Here is a 24,201-nt window from a genome sequence, read left to right on the forward strand (position 1 = left end):
CCAACGTCCAACTGAGAGAAAGGATGAGCAGAAGAGCACTAGGAGGAAGAAGAGACAGCACAGACACAGCCACGAGGCCCAGCCACCCGGGAGCAGGCCAAGAGTCACAAGTTCAAGGCCAGCAAGCAACTTAAAAGACCCTGCCTCAAATACAAAAAATAATAAGAGCTGGGGTGTAGTTCAGAGGTAGAGCACCTCTGGGTTCAGCCCCCAGTTCAAAAAAAAAGCCAGTCACAAAAGACCATGTGTCATATGTTCCCATTCATGTGAAACGTACAGATCAGGCAAATCATAGAAGAGAAGAAAGTAAATTACTAGTCGAGCTGGAGGAGGGTGGAGGGAACAGGAAGTAACAGTGATTGGTGCAGGGGTTGCTTGTTGGTGTGATGTCCTAAAAGTGGCTATACTTACTTACAGCCACACAACTCTGATGAGTACCAGAAACCCACTCAACCATACACTTTCGATGGGGGAGTTACATTCAAATTCTTTTAAAAACAAAGCAGCTGAGAGAAGTGCTCTCACGCGACAAACACACAGGAAGAAACAACCCTCGCCACGGAGTGGGAGCGCAAGTGCAAGCCAGGGAGCCAGGGAGCGTCAGAGGCGACCCTGCGTCCCTGAGCGAGGGCATGCTGAATGTTCAGTGTTCAGGAGGAACAGAGCAGTGAGAAGAGAAGCACGGCCTGGAGTGCAGGTCAAGAACCCGCAGGGTGCAGGTTGGAGGACACAGGTCACCCTCAAGTAAGCAGCACAGCACGCACCCCCCGACTACCCAGCTTTTCTTGGGGTTTTGTAAATAGTTGTGGGGAAACAAATACTATCTTCATTTAAAACTCAAAAATTAGGGGCTGGGATTGTGGCTCAGTGGTAGCGTGCTCACCTAGCATGCATGAGGCACTGGGTTCAATTCTCAGCACCACATAAAAATAAAGACAATAAAGTCCATCAACAACTAAAAAAATATTTTACAAAAACTCAAAAATGAATAAAATGGGGGAGGTGGCTAGGGAAGAATAGAGGTACTATGGACTAGACAGAGGGGAGTGAAGGGAAGGGAGGGGTCTGGGGTAGGAATGATAGTAGAATGAACCAGACATTATTTACCCTACATGCATATGTGATTTACACAGCCTGTCTAACTCTACATCATGTACAACCAGAAGAATGAGAAGTTATACTCCATTTATGTATGAAGTGTCAAAATACATTCTATTATCATGTAAAACTAATTAGACCAAATAAAAACTTAAAATAAATAAATAAAAATGGGATATTTTGCAATGGAATGGCTGCATGTGGATCGGCTTTCTACAGAGCGAAGCAATCCTATCACCCCTGAGGGAGCATTAGCTCTTTATACTCAGAGCCTCCTGAGAGCTGCAGAGCGACCCCCACCAGTACCCCTGCTGCTAGCACATCTTCAAGGGTTGGAGCAACAGAGAAGGGAGGTTGAGAAGACAGCCAGCTCTCATCGGATGCGTTCAGTCTCCACCCAAAGACCTCATAAGCTGGGCACAGTGGCATACTCCTCTAATCCCAGCAAGTGGGAAGGCTGAGTCAAAAGGATCACAAGTTCAAGGCCAGCCTGTCTCAGAATAAAAAGTAAAAAGGACGGGGCTATAGCCCAGTGCTAGAGCACCCCTGGGTTCAATTAAAAAAAAAAATGCCGTGCCCTGCAGCAGTGGGGGAGGCTGCCTCCTTGCTAGCCCTTGACAGGCAGGCAGGTCCACACTGCTCTCATAGGGACAGCTGCAGAAGGCACCCTCAAGCCAGTGCCAGCCAGGGTCCATGTCCTTTTCCAGTAGCCTTCTCCTTGGTAGCATGATCCAGATGTCCCTGAATAACGAGGCTGGTGATTGCCGTCACCCCTCTCCCAGCACCCCAAACCAATCTCACCTCTACACAACTTATTTTGAAACTTTGCAAAAATTTATAAAAATATTCTTTATCCCAACTAATTTTTTTTAATTGGAAGAAATATCTGACTTTTAGAAGTAGCTCTGAGCCACTTGTACAAGCAATGCAGTAGCACAGGGAAATTTAACATCTCCTATGAGGCACAATGAGCTGGTGGTTCCAGGCTCGGTAAGTGTCTCCTGGTCAAACATCAGCCCCAGGTCAACTGAGCCCTGGAGTGGCACATACACTCAGCTAAAGCGGGAAGGCCCTGCACACAGGCCCCAGCGGCAACTGAGTCTCCTGAAAGCAAAGGCACTTTGTTGTCCTTCCTCTACGCTTTCCACAAACCCTACAAAATCTTGAGCCACCAACCTAGAGAAAGGAGGGGACACAAATATTAAACAGAGTCTCCAAACCTGAGGCAGCTGCATTTCAGAATGGAGAGAAATGGGAGACAAACGTGGATAACCACCCTGCGCCATGCAAGTGCCCTGCCTGACTATTCTTCAGAGGAGACCAGAAAACACCAGCGCTTATCACAAAATGATTGAGCACTGAAACAGGATAGATTTTTGCTATGTTAATTACAGAAGGTATGAAGAAGGGAAAGAAAAAAACCCACCTGTGTAAAAAAATGCAAAATTTCTTTCCCCATTATGAACACATGTGCGAAATGCAGTAGAGAATTTGAAGTCATTTGAAAGGAGCACAGCCACAGAATCGGAGTGAAGTCATTATTATAAATGAATTCAAAACTGACAGGACAGGCATGCACAGTGCACTCAGAGAACTAAGGCACATATTCACTTAACCATGCTAGGGCAAGAATTTTCTTCTTCAACAGACAACACAAAGCAATAGCGTGCCCCATCAAACAAGGACCAAATAATAATCAGGTTTTTAACAGTTCTGATTTAGAGTTTCTTAAATCAGAATGTTCCCAAGATCACAATCCAGAAATTTTAACAATTCATTCACACCACCATGAAACAAGCACTTAAAAAAAATAAATAACCAAAAGAAACTAAGCACATAGATGATGTACCTGGATCAATGAGAACTTCCTGTGCCCCTGGAAGAGAGAACAGATTAGGGTCTTTTATTTGGAAAACAAAACTACTTTTTAACTACTTAAACACATTTCATAATTCACATAGCGTTGAAAAGCTGGACACTTGAAGGTAATCAGAAAGGCAAGTCAGTGTGTTCCGAGTGCAGGGCCTTTGTGTTGCAGGAGGAAAGAAAGAAAAGCCCCTGTTACCACGCCCTCCACCAACAGCTAAGTGCCTCCACACCTCTGGGCCCCCACCTTCTTAACTCCTGCTCCAAGTCTTCTTAAACAAGTGTGCGAGTTTCTTATTTCCACAAATAAGCCATGTGAGAAAGGAATATTGTTTGTGCAAGTGTAGGTCAGCACCTTGAAACAAGAGAGAGGAGGGGCCAGAGGTACTGTGGAACTTACCACTACTTCCCTAAACCAGACAGCCATCTAGATCTCTCCACTCCCTCCTCACTCCCCACAGCTCGCTCACTCGCACGCACTCGCTCGCGCTCTCTCTCTCTCTCTCTCTCTCTCTCTCAAACACACACACACACACACACACACACACACACACACACACTGAATTACTGGACACTTCATTGAGCAAAGGATTTCCAGTGTTTGGAAGATAACTTTGTATTTAGTTTAAAATAATTGACTTTATTACTATCAAAAAGCCTGTGAGGGCTGGGGATATAGCTCAGTTGGATATAGCTCAGTGCTTGCCTTGCACAAGGTCCTGGAATCAATCCCCAGAACCACAGGGGGGAAAAGAAAATCCTGTGAAAGCCCTGGTCATCTGCTAAACCCCTAAGTATCGGTGAGACCCATCTAGTCTCCTCTGCAAAATGTCATTTCCCATCACGGCACAACCCCCGAGAACTAGTGGCTCCAGACATGTTTTATCATTAGCTATTAACATCGTTAAGCAGTTTTATAGGATTCAAAAAGGTGTGTCCTGAAAACTTCCTCTTACAAATAGCACATTCACCATTCCACTGTCCATACAGAACAATCCCGTGACTATGGGTGCCATGAGGAGCCATTCTGCCTAAGGCCACCTGTTCTGCCACAGCCTGGCAGCCACCACTAAAATAAAGCACAGGCTCTTCCTTCCACTGAGCACCTCGTCTGCCCCACCCTGCCCCTGGTGCTGGCTCCCTCAGGAAGCACCCAGGATCTCTGCTTAAGCCTGAGAAGGTACTCCCCTCAGTAAGCCCCCTAGCCCCCGTGACGGGGCCTGGCTAGAGGTGGGACATGTATTGACAACCACTGTCCTGCACCTGTGAGCTTACTGCAATGTGGCTTCATCAGCAGGAAGTAGCATTCCCATCCTCTACCTTCCTACTCTTTAGTCTCCTCTCTCAACTGGCTGGACAGAAAGCAGGAAAGCTACTGTGGGGCCAGCACATGTTCACCAACAGACACACACTTCAGCCCAGGCCTGGCCTGTAACCAGGAATAGGGGTTCGGGAAGGCTACTGACCCTCTAGCTACCTCAGCAGTGCCCTCCTCGATGACTGCTCACTTCTTAACTGGACCTTTATTCACAAAACCATTTCCTCCTAGTTTAGTCCCTTAGTAATTATTCAAAATTATGAAATGATGGCTCCAACACAGAAACTACTAGCCAGTGGGGCTGGACTTTCCACGAGGTCTTTCCCCTCTGCTGAACACTGTGCCCCTTCTCCTGTTCTCACCACTCTGCAGAGACATCAGCAGCCCCTGCCCAGAGGGACTCTCTAGGAGCACCTGGCTTGGCGCAGCACCTGTGTTCAGACCCACGTGGCTGAATTTGGAAAATGAGTACCACCAGTGAATGCACAGCAGGGTGCAAGACCAGGGGCTCAAAGTTCTTCTCAGCTTTAAGAGGCTCCAGAGGTGGTCTCTCTGTCTCTCATGAAGGCACAGCCAGCTGGTTTCTAATATTGGAAGGAAAGTTCAGCTTCACCACTCTCTCACAGCATGCCTAAGATGTTCGTGCTGAGATGACAGACAAAAATAAGATATAACTGGAATGCTTTTTCCAGGTATCCAGAAATACTGGACATCGTGCTATTCTGAAGCACTAGATAAAAAAATAAAATTAAAGCAACCTTGTTTAAATCTTCTTTACAAACAGGAAAATTAGGCCTTTAAAAAAAAAGGTACAACAGCTCCACCTATGGCCAAAAAGCCCATCCAAGCTGCTGAAAAAGGCGCAGCAAAATAAACTGCCTGCCTACTGAGAAGAGATGAGGGGAGTTTGTTAACTAGGATGCTCAGAAACCATGACTAAAAGCTTAGTCAGCACATACGGAATTCTGCTTCAGGAAGGGATGGTATTCAGTAATTAATCTAAAAAGTTCCACACCCCTGCATGTCAACAAAAGAGAGAGGCTCACAGAAACTAAGCTGACCAGGAAGGGACCCGGGGCACCCAGGGCAGCCTCCTGGTCCACAGTGGGTAGGCTGCGCCACAGGCTCTGCCCATCCAGCAATCAGGCTGGCTTCCTCCCAGGCTCTGTATTTTGCTCTATTCCAAAACCCAACTGATCCCCGAACCCTGCTACCATGAAGCCATCACTGATTTTGGAGCAGTAGACAGTGTCAGTATCTGGCATGGTGACTCCCAAAGGGTGACACAACTGTTGAGAGACAAAAGTTCTTGAAAAAGCATGCCTATTTAGTGACACTGCCTTCCTCTCCTCCACACAGGAAAGCTGACAGGTGGATGCCACCCAGTCTGTCACTGTGACAGTTACTCTGTACTGGACACTGGGGGCTCTCAGCAGGTTCCACTGCCATCCCTCCCGCAAATGAGGAGAATGATTTAGGCCACAAAAACAAAGCTGACAAGTTCCACAAGAGCTAAATTCACCATCAAGAAAGAATACAGAGGTCTACTCTCTCAAAACTCACTAGCTTAAATAAGTTGATCTTTTCTTCAGACTAAAGACTCCGTAGAACCACTCAGTCTTTACAGCTAGTTCTCTTAACAACATCACTAGAAAAATGGACAGAATGTGACTCAACAATAGCTGGATTTTTTTGTTTGGTTGTTTTTTTGTTTGTTTTTGCACTGGAATCATTTTCAATGTGTTGTTCTTAATGCTTAAAAGGTTAAGAAAGTAAAAAATATATATATATTGACTTTTAGGTGTTTAGCTGCAAATAAGACATCTGTAAAAAGGCATGACTTTAGCCTAGGCCACTCTGGCTCTTATTTCCAATGACATCTCTTTCCATAAAGCCACAGAAGCCAGTCACTCACAGGTTTCAGGCTGGGCTGCTTGCAGTAGCTGAGAAGGACCACTATGCATTTGAGCACCTGGATCACATCCCAAACCTGCAGCTCCCCAGCTAGCTAGACCACCTGGCCTCAGTCCCTCGCAGAAAAGCACTGGCACCCACCCTCTGACACCCACTCTGTGGACCGCAGTAGAGCCCTGGGCAGGCCCTCCGGCCTGGGGTGCTGAATGACTCTCTGCTATTCTGACCAGAGCCCTCCCCCGGCGCCTACTGAGCACAGGTTCTACCACTGGCCCCACCCCAACACTGCTGGATAACTCTGAGAATGATGGCTACTATTACTGGGTTCAGATAAAACAAAAAGTAGAGATGACCATAAAAAGAAACATTGGTGAGTCAATGATAAGCATTTTCTTCGGGATTAATTATAGAATGAAATATTAATTTTGGGATACGCTGTGTCATCCATTAATCTCAGACTTACAGTTTCATACACGAGTCTCCAGAATAAACTATTAGTGGAACCAAAAGTAAAGTTTTAAAAATTGAATTAAGACAAAAGAAGAATTAAAGAAAAAAAGAAAGAATTAAAAGAAGAATTAAAGCAAAACAAGGCAGGGACTACAGTTAGGCTAAGATAACTCAATTTTAAAGGGAAGGAGTGCCCCAATCTTAGAGGAAATATGCCTGAAAACTGCAGTCTAGGGGCTGGGGATGTGGCTCAAGTGGTAGCGAGCTCGCCTGGCATGCGTGCGGCCTGGGTTCGATTCTCAGCACCATATACAAACAAAGATGTTGTGTCCGCCGAAAACCAAAAATAAATATTAATATTCTCTCTCTCTCTCTCTCTCTCTCTCTCTCTCTCTCTCTCTCTCTAAAAAAAAAAAAAAAAAAAAAAAAAAAAAACTTATAAAAAAACTGCAGTCTAGATCTGAGATGTCGAAAATCTTTCAATAATATTCTTGAACTCAGATCATTATTTGGCAACAGTAGTAATACTTGTAATAGCAGCAGCTTCTAATCTCACCAAGTGCTGGGTCCTAATTTACCTGTGATCTCATTCCACCTTCTCAGTGACCCTGTGAGGTAGAACTACTATCACCTTCCCTGTTTTACAGATAAGGAAGCTGGGGCACAGGAGATTACACAACTTGCGTCAGTTCACACTGACAGCAACCAGCATCTATTCCTCTGCTGAAGAGGGGGACTGAGATACCCCCTCCTCCAGGTATAGGAAAGGCGTCAATCAGCTGGTCTGGCCCTCATCTCAGGCGGCAGAAGCCATAAGCTCCCAGGAGATGGGGCAGCTACAAGCTCACAAATCCTGACACTGACACGGACATGGGGCCACTATCTGCCTCTGCTTCCAGCTCCTGTGTGGGAGTCCCTGCTCTCCCCGCCATCCCCTGGGCATCACTGGAGAGTCCCCCCACAGGCAGTCTTCAACAATGAAAAGTTTCTAAGATCTTTAAACTCTGAGAACTAAATAAAGACATTTTCTACCGCAGACAGAGCAGTTTTCCAACTTCTTTAGACTTTCCTTCCTACATTCAGCAAGGCTGCCTGAAAGGCTTCTCATCTCACTAATCACACCAGCAGAATAGTCCACACACTGTCAACACCTCAAGTCACAGTTCAGAAAAAAGAACACCAGTGGAAAGGCACTTCCCAGAGTGCAGAGGGGCTTCCTTAGAGAGAAACAGGGACCTGCTCCTGTGTTTCCACATGTGTACGATGTCAGCGCCTGGAGACTGACTGGACAGAAACAGGGACAGCAGTCACGACCACAAGGCACAAGGCTAGTAGCACCTGAGCCAGAGCCTCACAAGGGAGAACAAAGCCCAGGAGGCAAAAGCAGAAACACTCCTCTCTCCAGCCTCTACTCCCCACACCCTCCCAGCCCACTTCACTCTGCTCTCACCTAATGAGATGCACCAAGGGCCTCTCCCACAAAAGAACCATCAAATAACCTTGAGAACTGTCAGGCCTCATCTAAGAGCTGCACAGGCCACCAGAATCCAGACAGCTGTGCGGCAGCACCCAGCACCCAAAGGTATCTGGGGTCTCTCTGAATGAAACCCCCAACATACACTGACAACCATCTTTTCTGTCTGGGCGGGGGTGGGGAATGTAGGCTGACTCTGGGGGATACCCAAAAATCTCATGAACCAAAAACTACCTAGCAGCTTTGTTTCTGCATTCTTCACTACACTTGGGGCCTATGCAACATGATGACTATATCCCACACCATGAAGGCCAGTTTACTTGTTATGGGTCTAAGGTTCAAGTTCACTTGGACTTGTGGGTCTGCTCCTTCAAAGATGTGTTTTCACTGGTCATTTATGCCAACAAACATGAGAAATCAAATTTAACTCCTTAAAGAGAACTTCACCTATCAGAAAATCTAAGAATAGCCCAAGCTCTGAATTAGCAATTAAAACTGTCCTCTGGGACCAGACTCGCCTAAAAATAGAAATGGGGAAAAAGGGCCAATTCAGATCCCCAAGGCTGCTCCACCATGGAATTCCATGCCAGAGTTCCAGAAATCAACCCAACACTATGACCAACTGCACTCAGTAAGAAGAATAAGCACTCGAGAAAATCAGAAGAAAACATCTCATTGCGAGATTTCTGACTCAAAAGGACTCATACTTTATTTAATAAACACTGGTCAGCCCTAACTCAGAGGAAAAAGCAATAAACTCCTCCTGTTTTCTTTTAAGACTGCAAGTTAGTCAGAGACCAGAAGAAATAACAGCGCTTACCTGGTCGATGTCTGTTGGCCGCTTCAGCCGGAAGTGAGCTGCCCTGCAGCCTCCGAGACCCAGCCTTGCCGCCGGTCCCTCCAGGGTAGTGATAGATGACAGAAGCAGAACACAACCCTTCCAGGGCAGCTGGATGTGAAAAGAAAAAAAGAAGTGGGGAATAAATAGTAAAGTTAGTGGTCCGCAAATAGCTCAATTTACGGTAGCTAAAAATGATTTAAACAGCTGGATTATTTGAAAACATCAGTTTTTCCTCAAAACAAAAATCAAACCTAAACATCAATGGTTATGCTACACAACAGAAACTGGCCACCCAGCTTTCAGAGGCCCTCGTCAGGGCTGGCAACCCACGAGGCTCCAGGTGCCACAGTGCAGGGGGGTGCACTGGTGAAACATGCACCTGCTCACCGCTTCATCCACGGGAGCAGCACCTTCACACCTGGACAGGGCAGGCTCTGAGCTGGTGCTAGATCTGAAGAGACAGGACGCATGTGGTGCTGAAGACGTTTAGAGCAGCACCACCCACACCAATGTGTGTCCACTGCTCTTGGGACTGCAACAAACATGTTCAGGCCGGCTCCTCCCACGAGCCATGCAGAGGTGCACCCCGTCCTCCTGCCAACAGGCACTCCCTCGTAATCTAAAGCCACACCATCGGCTTGCAAGTCATGCTCCCAAGTTCACCCTTATCATCTTTACTCATTCATTCAGTGGTGCTTAAACTTCTGCTCTCAAAATTTCTCAACACTAAATTATTAAGGACCACAAAAACCTTTTTTTTAATGTGGTTTATATCCATAGGTATTTGCCATGTTATAAAATAAAACTGAGATAGGATTTAAATATTTAAGTATTAATTCCTTTTAAAATAATAATAAACTAATCACACTATTTTAATGAAAATAACTGTCTTGGGGCTGGGGATGTGGCTCAAGCGGTAGCGCACTCGCCTGGCATGCGTGTGGCCCGGGTTCAATCCCCAGCACCACATACAAACAAAGATGTTGTGTCTGCTGAAAACTAAAATGTAAATAAAATATTTTAAAAAAAAAGAAAGAAAGAAAATAACTGTCTTCCAAAATAAAAATAACATACTGGAAAAACAGCCTTACTTCACCATTTTAAAATTTCCTTAACGCCTGATTTGCTACAAGCCAGCAGAGTCTCCGGCTTGCTTCTCCTGGAGTCTGTACCAGTGCAGATGCTGTGCAGCCTCTGGAAAACGCCACCCTACCCTCAGAGCGACCAAGGGGAAGGATGCATGGTGCCAGCTGGGACCTCTGGCACACTTCCTCAGCAGCCGCCCCCCAGGGCGCCCTGCATTGAGCGGGCACCACTGCGCCAGGGTCTCATGGCATCTTGGAGTCCAGCACATCTGCCAGGAAGGCAGGCACTCCCAAGGCCACTTCCAGGGAAAACCAGGGAACATTGAGGCTGTCTCTGCCTCCTGCTAGAGCCTTCCCCTGCTCCTGCTTTCCTTCCCATCTATTCCTGGCTCTCGTTACCTCTCTTTCCCCACTTGTATTTCTCTATTCTCTTCAAGAAGCCAAATTATGGACTCCTCAAGCCCATTTTAAGTATGTCACACACACTGAAGATGTCTGTGTTCAACTACGTCAGAACTCACTTTACTCCTTCGTTCTGATTTGGTTTATTCTAAGTGGGTGACAGCCCCCTCACTAAGCCGTCAACCTCAAGGAAAAAGCCTATGAACTTGTCACCTAACAGGCATTTATTTACAGGACACCCAGATGGAAAACCCCAGTCCACACTCCAAATTCCCACTGCCAGCAGATGCCATCCGCAAAGGAAAACTCATTGATGAGCATTTCCAGGCCCAACTCCAGCCCTACATGATTGCTGTTCTTCAAAGTGGGTTTTAGCTTTTTTTTAAAGTTGAAATATAATTCACTACAGACTCATCTTCTTCAAGTGTGCAGTTCAGCCACGTTGAACTATCCACAGTTGTACCACCATCACCACCTGATGCCAGGGTATTTTCACCATCCCAGAAGGCAGCTGGCCATTAGCCACCACTTCCTTCCCAGGCCCTCCCAACATGGGCCTGCCTTCCACATCCACTGGTCTGACTATTCTAAATATATCATATAAATGGGACCATGCCCTATCTGGCTTAGCACAAGGTTTTCAAGGCCCACCCATGCTACAGAGATGTCAGTATTTCATTCTTTTTTGAGAGCTTTTTTTGAAGGGGCGGGGCTACTAGGGATTAAACCCAGGGGTGCTTACCATCCCCAGCTCTATTTATTTTTTATTTTGAGGCAGGGTCTTGTTAAGTTACCGAGGCTGGCCTTGAACTTGCAATCCTCCTGCCTTAGCCTCCTGAGTTGCTGGGACTATTTCTTTGGTTTTTATGGCTGAGTAACATCCCACGTTATGGACATTATGGAATGTCCACCTGCTTATCCCCTCATCGTCTGATGTATGGAGGAGGTTTTGATGAATGTGCAGGAGGTAAAGGCGTGAGCAATGGCACCCTAAGCAGAGGGCTAGGGCCATAACAATGAAAACAAGGGCCTCTGGCACATCCTGGCCGTGCCGTCTTACCCCCCAGCCACAGGAAGTCGTTCACTGAGCGAAGCAGCTCCACCGACATGTGGTAGTGCACCAAGGAATCCTGCAGCATCCCAGCCTGCAGGCACAAGTCCCCCACGTGCTTCCGCATGCGTCCTTGGCACCGCTTCTTGTAATGCCTGCAAAACAAAACACAGTGAGACTCATCACTGTCACTGCTCACTCCACAGGGCACACTGGCTAAGCACTATACCACTCTCGCTGCTAGAAACTGCTAGGGAGGCAGCCTCAGGCTCCAGGACTAAAAGCCAGGGACCATCGTTGGTAGTTACAGGAGCTGGAGGGGTCCTGACTTCACAAATGCACCACCAAGTGACCCTTTAAAGGTAACAGGTGTACAGGACTGCTACTGTGGACTGCACTTGGACAAGATGAGAGGAGGGTATTTCTTTTCATCTTTTCCAACTGCAACATTAGGACAAGAAAGTTTGTTTCAGCTTTTTAAAAAATCAATTATGTTCCACTTTTACATTAACTCTATTACTATTTTATAAAGAGAGAAATGCTGCATTTATTAGCCAACCATTTGGCTTTAGCAAACAGGACCTTTATCTTCACAATTTCAGAGCAGGCTTTAATAAAGCCTTCAGGGCAGAGCCCAGGATGCATGCTTCAGCTCTTTAAATATTGGCAAGGACATGCTGTTAAATAATGCAAAGGCTTCAAACTCCATATCAACTCAGAAGCCAAAGCAACCATACCCAAACCATACAAAAAACTCCTAATCTTCCGAACATCAAGTTTCTTAGATATGATTTTTTTTAAGAAGAAGAGCTATTACATGTTCCCCAGGAGGAAGCAATTGCATCCAGAATGAGCCTGAGGGATTCTAGAAGACAGCCGCTCCTACTGGACGAGGGGGACCCAAGGTGTCAAGATGAAGCTGTCCCTTCAGACCTAACTGTCCTCAGCTCAGCAGCTCTGGCTACCCAGGAACTCATCTCTGCTGTGCCAAAGGGCTGCTTGAACCAAGGCCTGACACAAACAGAAAGGGGGAGGTCGCCCAGACTCGGCTCGCTTTCTCTCTGTCAACAGGCGCCCCCTGAGAAACCCAGCCGCTCCTCCATCCTAACCACACTAGGCCACATCCCCAGCCTCTGCTGGCCTCTGAACCTCCCCAGTAGTGCCCTCTCCTGAGCCTCTGTGCACACAACCAGAGTGGCAAAGCACAGCCAGCAGTGCCCTCTCCTGCTTCAAGCCTTCAAAGGACCCTACAGTGCTAGGAGAAATGGGGCTCGCAGAAGCTGCACCCCCAGGCTCCTCCCATGGCCCTCAAGGTCCACACCCAGGCCCACCCGCCCAGCGCCATCCTGCTCAAGGCTCATGCCATCTCAAAGGAGGCCTATCCTCTGCACGTGGGGAAAGGTGTCCTTACTGTGCCCCTAGAGCATTCGATGTTGAATGGACCGCTGACACTGGTAAGCTTCAAGGAGGTAAGAAGGTTCTACATGGCCCTCTGCCCTGACACTCTTGATAAATGAATGCAGGGTCACAGGGGACCAGGCAGCTCGTACCATCCCAACCCCCACTTTCCACAGAAGTATGAGCAAAGCAAGACCCTTCACTGCCTCCCTCTGCCGTCAGCTCTCCTAAATCGGGGCTCCTCTAAAGGCCTTGTTTTCTGGCCCCTCCAGCCCTTCTCACCCTGAGCCCAGGACAGAGACTGTTAGGAGCTTTTCAGCCCAGCATGCTGTCTCCAATCCCAGACCCACAAGTCTCCAGGCCTCCTCCCAGGATGCCCTTTCCCCTGGGCAACTCCTAGTCTGTCTTCATAACCCAACACAGACCCTTCTCCTCCAAGAAGCCTTCCCTGGTAGCAGCCTCCAGCTCTTGGCTAGGTTTCCTTCAGCAAGTTACACATCTGCACATGAACTTCACAAAAGAACACATCTGCTATACTGAAATATAGCCCAGAAATTTTCAAAAGTAAAAGGTACAATCATTATGATAAAAAACAATGTGTTCTGGGCTGGGGATGTGGCTCAAGTGGTAGCGCGCTCGCCTAGCATGCGTGAGGCACTGGGTTTGATTCTCAGCATCACGTAAAAAAAAAATAAAGATATTGTGTCCACCTAAAAAACTAAAAAATAAATATTAAAAAAAATGTGTTCTGAGGGCTGGGGCACTGGGTTAGATTCTCAGCACCACATAAAAATAAATAAATAAAATAAAATAAAGGTACTGCATCCATCTACAACTAGATACATATATACATATATGACAAAAATGTGTGTTTAGAAACATAAGACCTACAAAAAGAAGTCATATAAATACTCTCAGAATTTTTCATATTAAACTGGTATGATTCAATAAAATTATATAAAGTATTTTTGTTATATAAAAGTAATGTAAGCCGGGTGTGGTGGCACACACCTGTAATCCCAGCAACTCAGAAGGCTGAGACAGGAGGCTCGTGAATTCAAAGCCAGCCTCTGCAACAACAAGGTGCAAAGCAACTCAGTGAGACCCTGTCTCTAAATAAAATACAAAATAGGGCTTGGGATGTGGCGCAGTGGTTGTGTGCCCCTGAGTTCAATTGCCGGTACCCAAAAAAAATAAAATAAAATAAAAATAAAAGTAATGTTAATATTCTGAGAGGAGTCTACAATCCCATGCAAATAAATTCTACTCTAGATTAACATATACTAAAATAATTAACTCTCAAGAGTAGTATATGTCCCAAATTGGATCATTTCCAGACTATAAGCAATTCTGTTATAATTCTTTGAACAGCAGAGTAAGAAAGAGATAATAGGATTAAGACAATTCAATTTCTAGTTAGCTATGATATGATAAACAACTAAAAAATTTAAGACAATTGTAGTAAAATTCAGAACACAGGCTTTCTCACTACCAGCTTTTTCAAAATGGTGTGGATCTTTTCTTCTTTGAAAATGATGTTGGTTTTTTTAATATAAGTTTTGAATTCTCATATACACAATTAATTGAATTGTCAAATTGTGTGACCATTGAATATGCTAATGGATATGGAGAAAAGCCCACACAAAACAGTATGTGGGGGCTGGGGTGTGGCTCCGTGGTGGAGCACTTGCCTTGCACATGTGAGGTGCTGGGTTCCATTCTCAGCACTACATAAAAATAAATAAATAAAATAAAGGTACTGTGTCCATCTATAACTAAAAATATTTAAAAAGAAAGAAAGAAAGAAAAAAGAAACAGTATGTAAAAATGAAAACCAGTGAGCTAAATAAACCTTTTTTATATAAAGTTTAAAAGAAGAGGAAGAAGAAGAACGGGGCTGGGGATATAGCTCAGCACGGTGAGCATCTGCCTGACAGTGCACAAGGCCCTGGTTTCAATCCTGGCACCACAGAGAACAAAAATGAGAAAGCATAGCATTAAGCCACAGTTGTAATGAGTTTAACATTAACACAAAATTCAAATATTAAAAGTACAATTTTAGGCCCAGGGTTGTAGCTCAGTGGCGGAGCGCTTGCCCGCATAATTATCCAGCAGTTACCTCTCGTGATTTTGCAGTGGGATGTTGGACAATGGGAACCTTCCCATTATAGACATCATGTAAATGCAATCAGGTGAACACCCTGCCAGTGCCCAGCTGGCACAGCTGAAGCTCCAGACAACCACACCTGGAGAGAGCCCTGACAGAAGTTAAGATGCAATGCTTCACACTCCACTGCAGGGGCTTTACCGCCATCACTGAAACTGCATGCTGCCTGATGAAGAACCAACAACAAGCAGCAGTGGCACAGTCAGGGCCTGACCACAGAGACCATCCACGCCCACGGAGGGCTTCCTTCTCTAAGTCTATACCGGGAAGACTGTTCCAGAACTGTCCAACAGCCCTCAGCCCCTGTCACCACTCTCCTGGACCCCACCTGGTTGGCCACCTGTTGGGCTGGAGCCCCTACTCAGCCTGGAGCCCTTGACTGTCTTCTCCCCACTACCAGCAGCCCCCTCCACACAGGCGCTCCCAGGCCTGAGAGAGATGTCATCTGGCTTCATGGGACCTCGACTTCTTCAGTAGCAGCCTGCCACTTGTCAGTACCTCTAAGACACATGGCAGTTGTCCCTAACAAACCAAGCTTAGAAAACACACAACGCTGCCCCAGTCTGGGCTCTTTTCTGACCTCTTGGTCTCGGCCAGACCCACAGGCTAGCCCCAGGCCTCCCTCCTGCCTCAATCTACAGCCTCCTCAGTTCATCCACATCCATGCTTCTAAATACAGTCCAGAGAGTGACAGCTCTCCCTTTACCTGAGCCTCGGTGGACTCAACTCCTCTGTGGATCTGGGACCCAAACTCAAATCTCCACCTGAGACAGGCACCCGACAGTCTTCCCCTGGCCATCAGTGGCCCACACTCCACACCCAGCTGTTGAAATCAGAACCTGTGTGCTGTGTTTGGTCTCCTCTTTCCTGTCTCTAAAGTACCCCTCAGCTGGTTCTAGCACCTAGCACAGCACCCAGCAAGCACCCAGTAAATGTGTGCTGAAGCAGCACTGGAGGTCCTTACTAACAAGGACCTGCACGTTCCACTTAGGATGGGCACTTGTCCTTCACATAGGAGGCCCAGGACAGAGATTCACAATTCCAGGCAGCTCCTGGGTGATGGGCTTAATGTCCTTCCTGCCAGAGATGGGCAAGTGAGAAGAGCAGAGCCTAGGCCAAGTACTTCTCACATGGACTCCAGGCTCCAGTGACAGGAAGGCCCCACAGTCATGGAGGAACCCTGTCCTGTACTTCCCAGGTAGGCAGCTCAATTTCCCACACCTGCCATGTTCATTTCTCTTTTGTCCCCCCACCCTGAATGCAAGAAAATCCTTCAGGAAGTCCCACCTATCTCAGTTGAGATAAAGGAAGTGAAGAATGAACGTGTTCTCATTTGAGCCACAGCACTAAAGAAGATACCAGGCTCCAGGAAAGCTGGTGGGTGGCAGCAGTGTATAGAAGTGACACTTTCCCCACAGTGCACTGGGGACAGCAAGGATGTCAGACAAAGACTGTCCTTGGAGCTGACCATCCATTGAATGCTCCAGACCCATAACACAAATGAATGGCATGCCACCAGTGGTGGACATGGCTTTCCTGCCTAGAGGGGAGAGGAAAGCTGGTGCGAGGCCTGTGACGGAAGCAGGGACCCCCACCCACCCCCACCTCCACTCTGAATGCAGAGGCAGAGAGGAACTGATGGCCAGAGACAGAGGTCCCGTGTCCACAGACTCCAGCGAACCAACTGTGGGAGGGGTCCTCTTGCCCTACACTTAGAAAGGTCACCCTTGAACCCTCCAAGAGGCCATGGACTGGACTCAGTGTGGGGACTACCTCTGCCCCCCGCTGGGGGAAGTGTGGAGGTGAGGGAAGAGGGAATGCAGGCTCAGGTGAAAGCAAAGGTGGAGGGGGCCCACCCGCGCAGCTCCAGCGCCCAGCATACTCGCTCCCGAGAGCCGCCAACATGCACCCCACAGCCACAGCCACCAGCACAAGCCTGAGCATCTGTTCCCAAGCCCAGGCTCAAGCAAGGCACGGCAGCCTGAGTCCCCAGCTAAAACTCCCCTGAAATCAAGGGGCATCTTGCTTTCTCAAAAGAAACCAAAAAATGAATGAAGCCTCATTTGTCACTGAATACTGAAGACCAAACATGTTCTCCCACAGCAAGTATTTCAACAAATATCAAACACCAATGGGTTACATGCTAACAAAGCTTTGATTCAAACATTAAAAATTAAAAGGTTATCCAGATAACATAGGAATCCAGGCAGCAGGGAAGTTCTGTTTCTGAAAGCAATGAGGGCCAGGGAAGCCAGCTCACAGGGCGCGGAGCAGCGCGTGCACGGCCTACCTTTTCAGACCCAACAACACACTCACAGGGCGGTATGAGAGAAACAAAGGAAAAGAAAAGAAAGAGGAACAAGCAAAATTAGAAACGTACAAGAACAAAAACTCTGATAGCTACCACTCTACATGTACAAGAAATGACCAAGGCTCTGGGAGCGGGGCAGGCGGGGCCTTTAGGCAACACACCCACACCCAGGGCACTGGGAGGCAAGGGCGGCAGGCAGACTGCCCATCAGAGAGCCCAGCACACAGCCCCTGGGCCAAACTCAAACTGGATGTACATCCAGCCACAGAATGAAGTGTCTGTGCAGGAAAGATGCATACCCTCTCTGCCAGCAGGAGGTGCAGGCAAGGTGAGGTGAGCTCCGCTCCTGCACCAGATCCAGGTCACCAGCCACCAGGGGAATGGATCTGAGCCAGCTCATGGGCCTCCCAGGCTCACTGAAGTGCAGAGGGTGACTAGTGCTTATAATTGTGAGAATGGGCATACCATGAGGGCCACTTCACTCCCCATCCTTAAGCCAAAAGCTCACGTGCAGGTGAGGAAATGAAACTTCCCTGCAGACCCTCAAAGTTCACACAGTGTGACAGGGCCACTCTATGCTTCCAACTCCTAGGCTGGACTGGACAGTTGTTTTTGGTTCTGTGACATCTTCTCCTCAGACTTACCACCAACCAGAAAGCTGCTGTGTGGCCACAGATCAGTTCCAGAAGCACCCAAGGACTTGCTCTGTGCAGGCGCTGTGCCAAGTGATCCTCACAGATTACCATCCCAGTCCCATGGTAAGAAAGAGACTCAAGTGACCAGATGCCTGCTGAGGCCACAAGGCCAGGAGTGACAGCTCCCTGCACTCCCCCTAGCAGGAAGGGCTCCCTCTTGTAGAGGCTGCTGCTAAGCTCACATTTACTTCTTCCACTGGACAGCAGCTTTGCAGGACAGAGAAACGGGCAGTGGGCAGAGTGAAGAGGATGGCGAGGAGACCTGGCCTGACCTCCCCTGCTCTATCTAGCACTCCCTGGGACACAGGGCATGCAGCCAGTCCATTGCTAGGCTCAACACAAGTGGCTGTGGCTACTGTACTGGTGGGAAGCTGCAGGAGTCTCACCAGGGCCCCCAAAGGGGACTGAATGCACACACTAACCCCAGGGATTCCCTTACCCAAAGGCCACCTGTTTTTAAGTCACTGGTCTTGAAAAACAGTGGACAACACTTCTCTGTCCCCACAGCAATAAACTCTACAGAAGGAAGCAACCCAAACCCCCGCCCAGGGGTCAGTGTCTCAGGGGCAGCAATTCCCCAAGTATACTTACCTACTATCAGTATCCAGTCCCACGAAGTCCTTCTTCTCGAAGGGGACGCAGAGGAGGGGAATCTTGTCCCCAGACTTGTCCGTGGCCCTATCCAGGCGTTTGGACTCGAGCACAATGAAGAGTGATTCGATGAAGTCCTCGATGCGCTTCTCTACGGAGCTGCAGTCCTCATAGCTGGGGTAGAAGGCCACGTCGGGGCGTTGCTGCTCCGCCACGTCCCCCTGCAGCCCGAAGACAAAGAGCCGGGAGTCGTACAGCGTGGAGCCATAGATCTCCTTCTGCACATGGAACTTCTCGAAGGTCTGAGGCCAGTCCCTGGCAGAAAAGCAGTCAGTGATGGTGATGAGGCCCACAACCTTGCGGTGTGTCTGGAAGTCGCCCCACTCGTTGTTCTCAGGCGGGTAGTGGTGCCGGTAACGGATGAAGAGTGCGCGCTGAGAGTCCCGCATGCTCAGCTGGCTCACGGAGCAGATCCTCCGGTAGATGCTGAAGAAGTTCTCCTCGGAGACCACGCCCACAGGCTGCACCACCACCAGCAGGGTCTGGTGGTCCTCGGCACACTGCATGTAGTCAGGGACGCTCATCCTGAAGGCCCTGTCCAAAGAGAGAAAGCTAGACTCTGAGAAGCAGAGATGACCTCAGCACCGGTTCAGAGATGCAAAGCCTGTGCTTCTGTCCCATCAGCAGCGGGGACAGTGACCTCAATACCAGCACCAGGTCTACCTAGTCAGGGCTTGTGGTTCTACACTAACCACTGCTGTGTGATGTAAGTGACCCATGCAATGTCACTGAGACTTACTTTTCCCTTTTGTGAGAAGCCACAGTTGAAACTAACCATGTGCAAAATCTCATCATTCACATTCCTAACGTCCAGTGAACACAGAAAAGTTGGGGTGCCAGATGTGCTCATGGACAGAAAGTGAATATCCTAAAGAAGTTAATTCTCCCAGACGAACAGAATCAATGCAATTCTAAATAGAATTCCTACCAAGTTGTGTGTGTGTGTGTGTGTGTGTGTGTGTGTGTGTGTTTGTTTTGGTGATAATGGGGATCAAACCCAGAGGTGCTGTACCATTGAGCTACATCCCAAGATTTTTTTTTTTGGCAGTACTGGGGATTGCTCTACCAATAAGCTACAACCTCTGCCCTTGTTATTTTTCAAGACAGGATCTCACATAACTGCTCAAGCAGTCCTTGAACTTGCAATCCTCTGCCTCAGCCCCCAAGTGGCTGGAATTATAGGTATGCACAAACTAATTTATGGTCAAGAGTAGCTACAAAACTCCTGAGGTACCACCAACAAGGGGCATTTATCCCACAAGATGGCAAGACCAGGTAGGCCTGCTAATGGGGTAACAGAGTATCTTTGCAGCATGATAAAGTGTCCTAAGACTGATTGTGGTGGTGGCTATGCAGCTTGATCTGCATATGCCCCAGGTCACCAGCCTGTACACCTAGGTTGGTGACCTGGATGATATCTCAATAAAGCTATTTTTTTAAAAAGCCAGATAAAAAAGCCACCGTTACCACAGTATTCTCACAAAGACAATTAGACCAGTGAAAAGTAACCCAGCTCAGAACCAGATCCACACAGTCAGGAGATGTGAAACGTAACGAGGGCCACTGTGCAAGGGCAAGAGGGACAGTCTCCTCAACAAAGGGCACCAGGAGGCAGGCACTCCACGAGCAAGGAAGATGCAGGCCCTGTTGGAACACAAGCCTCCCGAAGAAGAAACTCATATGGCCAATTCATGCCCCAAAATAGGTCCACCTCAGTGGCAATAAGGAAAAAAACAGTGACAGACCACCTCGCATCCACCAGTGTGACCAAAAAAAAGCAGCCAAATGCAGAGGCATATGCCCATCATCCCAGCAACCAGGAGGCTGAGCATTGCAAGTCCAAGGCCAGCCTCAGCAACTTAGTGAGACCCTATCTCAAAAAAGGGATAGGGATATATCTCAGAGAATCTCAGGGTTGCCTAGTACCAAAAAATAAAAGTTTTTATTGTTTTAAAATATACATGCACTCTACCATGGCTCAGCATACAGTTCTGCAGCATGAAGTATGCTCACACTACTGGGCAGCCTTCACCACATCCAGCTTCAGAACTTTGCTCTCAAACTCTGGGCTCACTAAACATCAGCTCCCCTTCCCCACAGCTCCTGGCCACCACCACTGTACCCTCTGTCTCTAGGAATCTGACCTCACTAAGTAACTCACATAACTGAAATTGTGCACTGTTTGTCCTCTTGTGACTAACTTATTTCACTTAGCAGAAAGTCTCTAGGGTTCACCCATGTTGTAGCATGTGAAGAATTCCCCCCCTTTTTCAAACTGAATAATATCCCATTGTGTGCAAATACTGCATTTCATTCATTCATCCATTGAATGGACACATGGGTTGCTTTTACTTTTTGGGGAGGAACCACCAAAGATTGAACTCAGGGGCACTCAGCCACTGATTCACATCCCCAGCCCTATTATATATTTTATTTAGACACAGGGTCTCACTGAGTTGCTTAGCGCCTCACTTTTGCTGAGGCTGGCTTTGAACTTGTGACTCTCCTGTCTCAGCCTCCCGAGCTGCAGAAATTACAGGTGTGCACCACCACACCCGGCTTGCTTATACTTTTGGCTACTGTGAATACTGCTGCTATGAACTCAGGTGTACAGACAAAACTATATAAGTATGAAAAGCAGCCAGTGTTTGCAAAGCTGTGGATCAAAGGTTATTCTCCCATTCAACAGATGGGAGCACAGATAGCATGTCTACTTTGGAAAGTACTGTGGCACATACAAAGGCAGCACATGTGCTCTCTGGACCTGGTGATTCCTCCCATGAAAACTCTGGCACACGGATGGTGAGCAGACATAAACAGAGGTTCACAGAAGCCAGATGCAGAGATAATGTCAATCAATGCTCACTAAGAAAGGAAAGGATAAATAAACTAGAATAGTGACAGTGAACGACCCACAGCTACACTGCAGGAACATGGGTGGAGCTCAAAACCAATGAGTAAGAGCAAATGAAACCAAGTAGCCGACTAACAAACAGTAGGATTCCATTGACATCAAATTCACACACAGGCAAAATCTGTGCTAGGGCACCCTTCAGTGGTCGAGCACCTGCCCACCATGCACCCAGCCCTGGGTTCAACTCCCAGCAAGGAAAAAATTTTTTAAAAAACAGGCAACACTGAACACTATTTTGTTGAAGAATATTTACACATACAAAAAATAATAATAAGCAAACTTGGGTAGTGGTACTTAGGTGGTAGAGAAATATGTTTGTGAGGAAAAGAGCAGACATTGTGCTTCCCCAGCGGGTGGCAGGTACAGAGAATTTGTGTGGTTCCCCTCAAAACTGTACATAAGGGGGCTGGGGATAGGGCTCAACGATAGCGCGCTCGCCTAGCACAGGTGAGGCCCTAGGTTCGATCCTCAGCACCACATAAAAATTAATTAATTAATTGAAGATATTTTTTAAAAAACTGTACATAAGCATTATGTGTTTTATGTATATTCCAAAATCTTTTAAGAATTAAAAATATGGGGGCTGGGATTGTGTCTCAGTGGTTAGAGTGCTTGCCTAGCATGTGTGAGGCACTGGGTTCAATCCCCAGCACCACATAAAAAAAATAAACAAAATAAAGGTATTGTATCCATCTACAATTAAAAATATTTTTTTTAAAATATGTATTTCAAATATTATACATAGGTCATGTGTTCAAACATTATATATTTAATGTTATATTTTTCAAAAATTTTCAAGAGTTCAAAAAAGGAAGAAAGTCTAAATTCAAAGAGCTTATATTCTAGCACGCAACCAGCTGCTGCATGGAGAACCACACCTCCTCTGCCCTACTGCTCCTCCCACCATACCCTCTCCAAGGAGCAAAAGTGAGGACTCACAAGTCACGTGTGCTGTAGATACCGTTCTGCCTGAAGACAGAGGGACACTGGCATTCAACACAGGTCTGGTTAGGGGAGTGTTCAGTTCCTCTCCTCTGTAGAAAAATGAGAAAAATAGGAATGTATGCTCTTTTTTATAAAACTTAAGCAAACCTAATAAGTGCCTTGTGAACAATAACTATGACCATGATTTTTTTTTTTTTAATACTGGGTATTGAACTCAGGGGCACTCGACCACTGACCCACATCCCCAGACCTTTTTTGTATTTTATTTAGAGACAGGGTCTCTCTGAGTTGCTTAGTGCCTTGCCATTGCTGAGGCTGGCTTTGAACTTGTGATCCTCCTGCCGCTGGGATTACAGGCGTGCACCACTGTGCCCGCCTTATGATCATCATTTCTTTTTAGGGTAACTTCTTTCTTTTTTGGTGTTAAAACATTCTTAGCAGCACACATCAGGGTATGCCTGTCATCCTAGCACTTGGGAGGCTGTGGTGGGGGGATCACTTGAGCCCGAGAGTTCAAGACCAGCAACACAGCAAGACCATCTCAAAAAAAGACCATCTCAAAAAAAATAAAAATAAAAATCTCATTTTTATGAAATGATGATGAGAGTACATAGTGGCTGTGTGTCTCTCTGTTATCCTATCTGAGCAAAAACAAGCAACCCAATTATCAACCCTCTAACCTTTGGGATTTTACCTACAAACCAGGTCCTCTTCAGGGTCCCTTCCACTTGTAACTGGGCACAGAGAAACACAGGAGGGGACACACCCATGTCCTGGCACACCACCTCAGCAAAAGTTGTCCCTGAAGCTTCTTAGGACCACAGCAAACTGCCCATAAAAATCTGTCTCAGATTCAAACCATGCCTCTGACCCAAGAAGCAGGAGGTCTTAGAGAAGCTGAGAACAGGAAGTATACTAAAATTGTGGACAACTTTCCACACTTCAGACTTCACAACACCCTGGGGTAGGTGCAAGTCACCTTCAGTCTCACATGGGAAGCCCAGCCTCATAGCCTGCTCTGGTCCTGCTCCACACTGGCAAACTGGAGCTCAGGCTCCAGCCGGGCCTCCCTACTGCCTCCTTCCAGGGGATCTAATGGAATATAGCCCAACACTAGGCAGACAATGTCCAAAACAAAGTTAGCGCAACTATGAAGACATCAAAATGGATTTGTTCAGCATGGTAGCTTCTCAAAGAGTGAAACAGAGTTGCTAGAAAACTATCATTCTATTCCCAGATATGTACCCAAGAGATCTGAAAATGTGTCCCCGCAGGTCAAAACCTTGTACATAGCAGCAACATTCAAATTAGCCAAAGTGAGGAAACAAATCAGATGTGCATTGTGCCAAACCGACACACAAAAGATGGTCTATCCATGGCATGGGATGTTTTTCAGCCACAGAAAAGCACAAAGTATTGACACATGCTAAAACATGGATGATTTATGCTGAAAGAAGCCAGACACAAACAACACGTATGGCACTAATATGAAACAGCCAGAACGTGCAAATCTATAGACACAAAACAAATCAGTGGCTGTGGGGAGTGGGGAGCAGGGGGATGAGAAAGGGCTGCAAACAGGTGTGGAGCTTCTTTCTGGAATGAGGGAAAATGTTCTGGA

General features: G+C 47.0%; 1 protein-coding gene across 2 annotated transcripts in view; it reads right to left on the reverse strand.

The window, feature by feature from the left end:
* The window catches only part of Trappc9 (trafficking protein particle complex subunit 9), a 510,720-nt gene extending 488,067 nt beyond the window's left edge, over positions 1–22,653 (reverse strand). For both annotated transcript variants that reach the window (XM_076835401.2, XM_076835399.2), the window contains exons 1-5: positions 22,575–22,653; positions 18,662–19,255; positions 11,509–11,654; positions 8,941–9,069; positions 2,948–2,974 (exon numbers count right to left, since the gene is read on the reverse strand). In XM_076835401.2, coding sequence (XP_076691516.1) covers positions 2,948–2,974; positions 8,941–9,069; positions 11,509–11,654; positions 18,662–19,245 — 886 coding nt within the window. In that variant the 5' untranslated portion in view covers positions 19,246–19,255; positions 22,575–22,653. The remainder of the gene's footprint in view (positions 1–2,947; positions 2,975–8,940; positions 9,070–11,508; positions 11,655–18,661; positions 19,256–22,574) is intronic.
* Between the last annotated feature and the right edge of the window lie 1,548 nt (positions 22,654–24,201).

The sequence above is a fragment of the Callospermophilus lateralis genome, chromosome 16, assembly GCF_048772815.1.
Source record: "Callospermophilus lateralis isolate mCalLat2 chromosome 16, mCalLat2.hap1, whole genome shotgun sequence".
NCBI classification, from domain to species: Eukaryota; Metazoa; Chordata; class Mammalia; order Rodentia; family Sciuridae; genus Callospermophilus; species Callospermophilus lateralis.